The sequence below is a fragment of the Pteropus vampyrus genome, unplaced genomic scaffold (genome assembly GCF_000151845.1).
Source record: "Pteropus vampyrus isolate Shadow unplaced genomic scaffold, Pvam_2.0 Scaffold5, whole genome shotgun sequence".
NCBI lineage: Eukaryota > Metazoa > Chordata > Mammalia > Chiroptera > Pteropodidae > Pteropus > Pteropus vampyrus.
In genome coordinates, this window is record NW_011888786.1 from 17,174,533 (window position 1) to 17,183,617 (window position 9,085).

The 9,085-nt window shown below is 43.4% G+C and overlaps 1 protein-coding gene across 1 annotated transcript in view; it reads right to left on the bottom strand.

Moving 5' to 3' along the window:
- Positions 1 to 9,085, bottom strand: part of RELL1 (RELT like 1) — a 53,749-nt gene that overhangs the window by 11,199 nt on the left and 33,465 nt on the right. The window contains exons 4-6 of the mRNA XM_011365622.2: positions 7,924 to 7,981; positions 5,099 to 5,335; positions 2,164 to 2,302 (exon numbers count right to left, since the gene is read on the bottom strand). Of these exons, the coding sequence (XP_011363924.1) occupies positions 2,167 to 2,302; positions 5,099 to 5,335; positions 7,924 to 7,981 (431 nt within the window). The 3' untranslated portion in view covers positions 2,164 to 2,166. The remainder of the gene's footprint in view (positions 1 to 2,163; positions 2,303 to 5,098; positions 5,336 to 7,923; positions 7,982 to 9,085) is intronic.

The following is a 9,085-nucleotide window of genomic DNA, read 5'->3' on the forward strand; positions in this document are numbered from 1 at the left end:
CAAATTTAAACCAGTTAGATGTGGTCAGGACTTCAGATGACTAGATCTGATTCCTATAGTCAGACAAAAGACAGATTTTGGAGCAAGAAAACCAGCTAAGCAATCCTAATTCTTTAATCTTCCCAAATCTTGAGTTCTTCCCTCCGGTCAGTAGTGGCCAAATCCAGCCAAAGGACATTAGCGGGGCCCTAATCGGCCAAGTCTTGCACTTCCTGCCTGACAGTGAGCATTATCTTCTTCCGGGTCTGCTCCATCTCCATCTGAACACAGGGCCAGCTTGATGACGCATACTCAGACTGTCACTACCACCCACGCTTTCTTTGCAGCTAAAAAGGCTGGGCCTTCCTCACCTTAGACTTGAATAGCCAAATGCTTCTCTTTGCAGACAGACTTTAACCTGAATCCTTCTCTAATTTACCAGGGTCACTCAGGATTCCAATTCTAACACCTAACATACCATCTACACTTTCCAATAAAACTTTCTGCAGTGATGAAATGTTTTGCATCTGCTCTGTCCAGTATGCAGACCCTGTGGCCCTCTGTGGCTGCTGAACATCTGAAATGTGATTAGGGCAACTGCAGAACTAAAGTTTTAATTAACTTAAATTTAAGTAGCCACAGGTGACTCGAGGCTACCATATTAGACCAGGAAGTTCTAGATCACTGGTGGAAGCGTTCTCCCTTCATGGGTCCAGGCTGCCCCTTCATGAGCATCCTAGGATGGGAGAAGAGTGTAACTGGTCTGCTCTGTTTCTCTTCTTTAAAGAAAGGCTCTGTTCACCTCCTAAACTCAGGGGAAGGGGCCAGATCTCTCGGAAGGCAAGACTGAAGTAACTAGTGCTGGAAAGCTATCAGAGCCCCCCGTGTCTACACAATCAGGAGCACACTCTTCCAGATTACTTCCAGGTCATCCTCTGAGCCTGGGCGGATAACCAGAGAAGCTTCACTCAAAAACCACTTCTCTCACCCACTCAGCTATACCAACCAAAAGTGAATGAACAATTAATAACCAGCAGCACTGACTGAGCGTTTCTTACATGTCTGGTCCTGGGCCTCATGTGCCATCTCATGGAAATCTCATGCCACTCGCTTAGGCAGGGAGCACCATTTCCATTTTCCAGTGAGGCATGAAAAACCAAACACCTTGCCCAGGCCTCAGTGCTAGTGTGTGGCAAACCGGCATTTAAACCTGCTTTCCTGACTTCAGGGCTCAGGTTCAACACTGCTATTTCCAGGGGCCTTCGAGGACCCCACCATCCACTCTCTCGAGACCCACCCTCCCCTCTTAGGCCTTAATGTTCAGGCTCTGACGGTTCTTTTATAGCTTTTGGAGCATGATCACGCCTGAGTCCTCACACTCATCCCTTTACATATAATAAGAAACATGAAAAGGATGAATGCTACTCAAGCCAAGACAGGAAGAAAAGAGTAAGATAAAATCAAAGCCAATATTAAATTATTACAGGCTTTTTTTTTTCTTTTAAGCAATAGCTCCCAAAATTAAAACTGCCAAACCAAGAAGCCTTCGCTTTGCTTTTAAATTGCTTCAAAATATTTGGAGGAAACAATAATATTCCTACTGAGAGTATTTTAGAACTATGGCACATCAAAGAAAACTGGTTTTCAACTCAATGGAAAAAGCTTGCTCTAGCCTTTAAAAATCACAGTTTACCCAAAAATGACAATAAGATTATATTTCATTTGGCCTGCATGGTTTTTAAAAGAAATCTAATATGCTTGCAACATTTAAAAACCTGTGGAGATTTCACATTTAAAAAGTCTAGATTTCTAAATTTTTTTTTTTTTGCATAGACTCTTACATTAAGTGCCTCTGCTTTGTGGTAATGCAAGCTCTATAGATGGGTTATGTGGTTTCTGGTTTGCACAATCCCCATCACTCCAGAGTATGTCATACGTAATCCTCTCCTCGTTATCATGCAGGCCAAGCCCCTGGGGGGGGCCCCCACATCTGCGGCCTCTTTATAAGAAACTCTGGACAGACGAGTAATCACGTTCAGTCTCCTCCAGTCCTGCCAGTTCCAGGAGAGCTGGCTCAGTTCCCTGCCAAGTCATTGCTATACTCCACACACCCCGGGGAGGCTCTTAGTACCTTCCGCCACCACGTACCACCCCGTCCCCAGTGTCACCAAAACTACAACTCACCTGCTACTCCGTGTCACTTTGTTCTCTCTTCACAGGTGTCACAGGGACCTCTCCATTGACGCTTTCGGTCCCACTAACCGACATCAAACTTCTCCGCTCCTTCTGATTTGACTTGTGTTCCACTTTCGTGACTCTAAACCTGAGGGGCAAAGAAGAGATATGATGGGTTTTGCGCTTCCAGTAAACAAGAATTATGGGTGAATCAAAAATCATCCACCCAGAGGATCCCAGCCCAAAGTTAGGACAGAGGGGCACTCTTGCCAGCAAATTCCCCTGCCCCAGGCAAACCTGCCGGCTGATTTTCACTTGATGCATGTCACGGACTACTCTGGATACTTTACAGAGCATGGAAAATGCATTAAAAACATGGTACTCAAGTATTACACAGCCCCAGAGTTGTGGTTTCTAAAGTATCAGTTGTTTTAACCACAAAAGGCTGGATAAAAGCATGACTAGTTTGCAAATTGGACGGACGTAATGACATAACCAAAATGTTCACTCCAGATATGACTTACACAAAGTATACCTGTCAGAGAATCCAATCTCCACATAAACACACACACACACGGCCAACAGAGCCCCAACTATGCATTTTATCAGTTATTGGTCAGAATGAGGTTTTGTGTCCAGTTTTTGTCGTTTTTTGTTTTTTTGTTTTTTAACAAATTTGGGTTAATTTTCATTAAAGATTAAGAAAAAAGTTAAGGAAATTTTCATTAGTGATTAAGAGAGGTTAAATTTGCTGAATTTGACTGTTTTCCTACTCCATCATCATGAAATCTCTGAAGTCTTTCATAACAGCTTCTTTCTAGTTCTGGCCTTAAGTTCCTTTAAAAGGATCTCAAGTAAATTCTTTGTCCAAAATGAGATTACGCACCATCAGGAGGAGAGAGACTAAGTAAGCGAAAGGAGGATTAAGGAAACAGTGTAACCACAGCTCTACCCTGTCAAACTGAAGACCCTGCAAGCAGCACATGCTGAAAAGCAGGCTGCCAACAGTCAAATGCTCCTAGTATTTCTACGCCAAAGAAAGAGAGCTGGACTTGGGGCATTTAAAAAAGGCATGTTGAATCTGAGTTGAACAGTTCAGCAGATTTTTTTTTTTTTTAAAACAAACTATGCTTTGTCTAAACAAGCTACAGGTTCTCATTACATTCAGCATTCATAAATTCCCATGACTTTGCTTCTTAATAAAGCAGCGTGGTCATGAGTTGTACTGTTTTGCTGGAAGTGGCAAACAGCCCTGCAGTCTCCTCATTGTTTATGCTACACACGATGAAAATCAACTGAGTTAAAATAGTAATAATAATGATGATGATGATAATAACCACCATTTCTTGAGTGCATTAAAGTGCCAAAAACTAATCTAAGACTTTTACCTAAATCAACTTATTTACTCACAGCAACTTAATGAGGTGAGTGTTATTTTCATCCCCATTTTATAGAGGCCGGAACTGAGGCAGGGAGAGAAGCAAGAGTTTTTAGGTAGTGGTACCAAGACTCAAACGAGGGAGATGCAATGAGTCCAGGCTGCTCTTCCCACAGTTTGTCAGTAGAGACAGAAGGGTCACATATGCAGTACTGTCAACTTTTGCTCGGTGCCTCCCCAGTCTGGCTTCAGCATGCACGCTCGTAACCATTACTCTCTTCTGCCTGTCTAAACATAGCATTAGCAATGCAGCCCCTGCGTGAGACTCAGAATCGAGACAGCAGATACTGCAAAAGCATTCCGCTGCGAAAACACTCTACATGTAGTCAAAGTAACTCATCGCTTGAACTGCAAGATCTCCATATCATATGGATCACACATAAATAGTACTTTAGGACTGGAAAACCCAGGACTCAGGTGAGGTGAAGTACATGGAAGTAGTCACAGGACTCTACATGGATCTTACGTGGCACCGACTGGAGAGCAGTGGACCAGCTCCATCGCTTTCCTTCTTCCTGGCACATGGCTGGACACATTTCCCAGACACCTGGCAGTTAGGTCAAGCCAAGTGATGGAGTTCTAGACAGTGGAACGTGAGCAAAATGAAATGTGCCACTTCCAGGCCCTTCTCACTAAAACCTCTTATGAACAATGCTCTATGTACTTTCTCCTTCTGCTAGCGAACCTGGCAGAGCCACAAGGTGGACGACCTGGGACTCTGGATGACTGCTTGAAGAGCCACGCACTGATCTGCTGATTTCCACAAGTGAAACATAAACTTCTATTCCGTAAACAGTTGATATTTGGGCTTTAACTATTACAGCAAGTGCGATGGTTAATTTTATGTGTCAGCTGGACTGGTAAAACTGTTATTTCTGGGTGTGTCTGAGGTGTTTCCAGGAGAGATTAGCATTTGAATCGGTAGTCTGAGTAAAGGTCACCCTCACCAATGTAGGGGCGTCATCTGATCCCCTGAGGGCTTGAATAAAAAAAAAAAAAGGGGAGAGGAAGGGTGAATTCGCTCTATTTGCTCAGGCTGGGACACATGTCTTCTCCTGCCCTTGGACATCAGCCGTCCTGGCTCTCAGGCCTTTGGACTTGGACTGAATTACACCACCAGCTCTCCTGGTTCTCCAGCTTGCAGACAGCAGCTCATGGGGCTTCTTGGCTTCCATAATCATGAGCCAATTCCAATAATAAATCTTCTCTCATCTATATCTATCTATATTTTATTGGTTCTGCTTCTCTGGAGAACCCTAATACAGCAAGTAATTAATTTTTTACCTCGATTAATACATCTGACATCTGATCCAGCAATAGCTACCTGTCAAGATTCCTCTGCTGCTAGAAAAAATGCAGAACTCACACCAGATAACTCCTGAAAAGCCCAGAGGTAGGACCCGAGCCAGGCTAAGCAGAATATACTCTATAGTTAACAAGTCAGTACGAACCCACACACCACAGCAACAATGTCACACAAAGCCAAAGCATCCACAGGGATCTTACCTGCCCACTGACAGGACAGTGACCTCTCCTTGACGCCTTGGACGGCCTTCTTTGGACTTGCTGGCGGGTTTTATGAAGTGCCATCGCTTGTGCCTACACCGATGACACACATCCCTCTCGACAGCACCGCCCACTGTGTGTAGATGGTGGCCACAGATGTGCTTCCCTGGAGTGCCACCTGGTGACAAGGGCCCAGGGCTCACAGGTGGGCTCCCAGGAGTGCTGGGAGTCACAGGGCTAAGGTGGAAAGAAAAGGTAATGTTAGAACTGATTACTTAAAAGAAACACCAGCTAAGCAATCTCCCCCCGGCCATGTAAGAAGCAGGTTTAAATCAAAAGAAAAAAAAATGCCTCTTTCATTTAAACAAATGTGCTTTGTGAACTGGTCTTAGGCAGCAAATACTCAGCTCTTATGACTATGCAATGACAGCTCATTCGAAACAGCAGTAATGTGATTTATCGCTTCTAGAATGGAATTACTGGCTAGAAATAAGCCCCTGCTTCTAATGATGATGCACTGTTTGTCTTTAAAGGAGTACGTTTCTTATAAATGACTGATCTCCATTCTCATGCGACCATACTAATTTCTCACACAAAACAAAATGCCTGCCTAGATTTCTAAGCAAAGAAATGCCCTGGAGGATTGATAAACTTAAATTCAAATCAAATTATCAAATTACTTAGAATATTTGATCCAATCTAACTAATGCATCAAGGAAGAAAGCTTTTAGGTTAAGATATCAAAAGTGGTACTCAAAAGAGATGCTGATGGAATTGAAAACAGTAATACAAAATAGCTAACAGTAGTCTAAGCATTTATGTATGTTAATTTAATTAATATTTACAGAACCTTATAAGGTAGGTATTATTAATTTCTTCATTTTAAAAATTCGAGGCTCAGAGAAGTTTAATAAACTGCCAAGGTCACAGAGCTAATAAGTGATGGATCCGAGCTCCAAATCTAGAAAGTCTTAATTCTAGAAACTATGATCTTAACCATCAGATAGTGGTAAAAACAAAGCGATCGCTTTGATAATCTGGAAGAAATACAGCCAGACCATCCAAAACGAAAAAAGCAGAAGCATAGAGGGCAGAGGTTGGCTACTCTCCAAAGGCACATGTCAAGGCTCTGGTCCACTAGGAAAGGAGGAATGAAGCCAGGACAGCGCTAGCCTGACCAGGAACCAGCCCTCAGAGGTGGTGTAAGTGGCTGTAGGTGGGTGTAGGTGGGGCGCTGCGTCACAGCAAATTCTGCCACCTGAGACTGTGCCAAGAGCCTCAGAGGCACATGGAAGTCTTATGACTGCATAAACCAGCCTTTATGCTGCTGAAACCAGCCTGCTTGCACATTAAGGAAGAAGTGTAGCCCATGGCTGAGGAGACAGTTTCAACCAATAGCGACCTGGTACTCTTTAGGGGATGCTCTTTAGATTGTTAAAATAAAAACACTCAGCAGCAGCTTTAGGTAAAACAATATTAAATTAATACCACACAGTAGAAGGTTGAATTCAAAAGTTTAACAACATTTGTTCAACAATCATTTATCAAGCACCTGCTGTGCATAAAACCCCATGAAGGCATTACATGATGCCCAAAGGTGACAGAGGCAAAGATACCGTGAGCTAACACCAGGTGTCTGTGCTTGGGGCTGGAATGCAGGAGAAGTCACAGCTTGTCTGTCCTGTGACTACACCATCAGTTTCCTAAACTAACCTTCCTGCAGAGTCACCATGCTAAAATGCAAGGCTAACATGGCCAGTCTGACGAGCACATATTAAATAACTGAGATGGGCTGGGTGCACCACCTGCAGAATAAAGCAGAGAAAGGGCCACACTCCCTGCCATGTCACTAGGTCCCAACTGGCCTTCCTGGTCCTTCTTGCTATTCTCACCCCGGACTGAACCTTCCCAGGTGTGTCCCACAGTTTTACATTCCAGGGCCTTTTCTCCTGGTCTTTCTCTGCCTACAAGCTGCCCCTGCCTCTTGTCTCTGCTTGTCACATGCCTGGCACTTCTTCTGTGGCTCTTCCATGAGCTTCCAGTGGCCCAAGTCTCTACTTCTATAGCACTCTCATGCTCTCCACCATAAGGCCTCACACACGTCTCCGAACCCCACGAGGCCAAGTCCTCCATGGCAAGGATCTGAATGCCCAGCTCCAGCATAGCAGCCAGCATACAGCAGGCACTCAATAAATGCTCTTTATTGAAGAAATGAAAAAATATATAGCAACATCGTTCTGTAACTGATTAGGAAGGACTAAGATGCTCAACAACCATAACCTAAAAATGGTAATACAAAACTAAAACTTAGCAGGTGCCCCCAAACCAGCCCGGCTTTTCATTTACTCATCATTGTTCATGGAAGTCATTCGATGCCTGCGGCATTTTGTATTCCTTATAATAACCCAATAAAGTTGGTAAAGTGGCTGTCTACATCTTATAGGTGATGAAACTTGAGTTCAGAGTGGTCAGTTAACTTCGCCAAGAAGAGATGCTCAATAAGTTGCAGAGGTAAGACTCAACCCAGGTCCCCAAACCCAGGCTCTTACTTCCTCCCATGGCCATTCTCTAACACCACAGTTCGGACTGCGGGTGACTCTGCCCCCAGGGGACGTTAACAACTGCAGAGACATTTTGAGGAGAGAGGAACACTGGCATCCAGTGAGCAGAGGCCAAGAATGTTGTTAAACATTCTCCAAGGCACAGGACAGTTCCCCACGACAAATGATTATCTGGCCCAAATGTCAATAGTGCCAAAGTTGGGAAACCTGCTCTAGCAAACAATTTAAAAACATGTCCCATGAAATGGAGGGAGAAGCACTCACCTTTCAGGATCATACAGGCTGTTATCTGCTACCATTGCCTTTAAAACATCAGCATTTGCTAAGAGGTAAAAAATAACAAAAAAGTTAAAATGGCATGAAAAAGATGAGTAATCACAGAATTATCACAACTGAAAAGCTGTTGGAAAAACACCAAATTTAGTTCCTTCAGTCCACAGATGAGGCCTTGGGGCCCTAGAGAAGGGGGCGGGGGTACTTTCCCAAGGCAAACTCGCAAGATGTCACCAACTGCCAACAACTTTTATCACGTGGGGATTTAGTATGATCTAGACAGAGGAAAGCAGGTCTAAGATAGTTTTGCTTCCTACACATCATGACAATGTAACATTTCTCTCCTCCTGAACCACAGGGAAGATTTACATGCTGCTGCTCCTCTGAATGCAGAGCTTGTTTTGCTCAGTATGTAATAAAATATATGTCTTAAGAGACCAGTATTCTAATGATTTCTATGTGCCCAAATAATAAGCTCTAAACTCTGGATGTCCAAGTAGTATCAAGTTTATCCAACATATAATCCTGCATATAATATAATTTTCCAGGTGGGCCGTTCGGCTTAACTCTGCTTCCTTAACACAGAAGACCTTAGCTCAGGCCAGACAGCTTGAAATTTCAAGTGTTCATCACACATACAAGTTAACTTAATATGGACTGACTTAATTAGATTTCTAATATTATTTTTTTCTTACAATCCATTTTGTACATGGCTGTCAACAAAAGCAAATTGAATCTAAGCTTCTGGGGTTCCTACCCACCGCCACGCACAGGCACACAATGTTCTTGTCCCCTCTTCTAGAGTGGCCAAGCTCCCAAGGACAAAAGCCTACAGTGAATTTTCACCTTTCTCTTGTATGTTTAATTTGCAAGGCCTGATGTCATTACTGACTCCTAACCTTTCCATTGCTTTTTAAAGTTACTACTCTTTGCAGCGAACCACAACGAATGCTCTAGAGACAAAAGAAAAAAAAGTCACTGTTTGCCATCAGAGTTAAAACCAACACGTAACAGTTCACATTCCAAATGCCGTCCCTAGAGGAGGAAAGTTAACTCTGGTTCCAACACTGCTGTTTTGCAGTGTTAACAATTAAGGGTTGATACAGTGTTTCCCAACTTTTTTCATTATTGCCTCACCCAGTAGCCTTTTTTG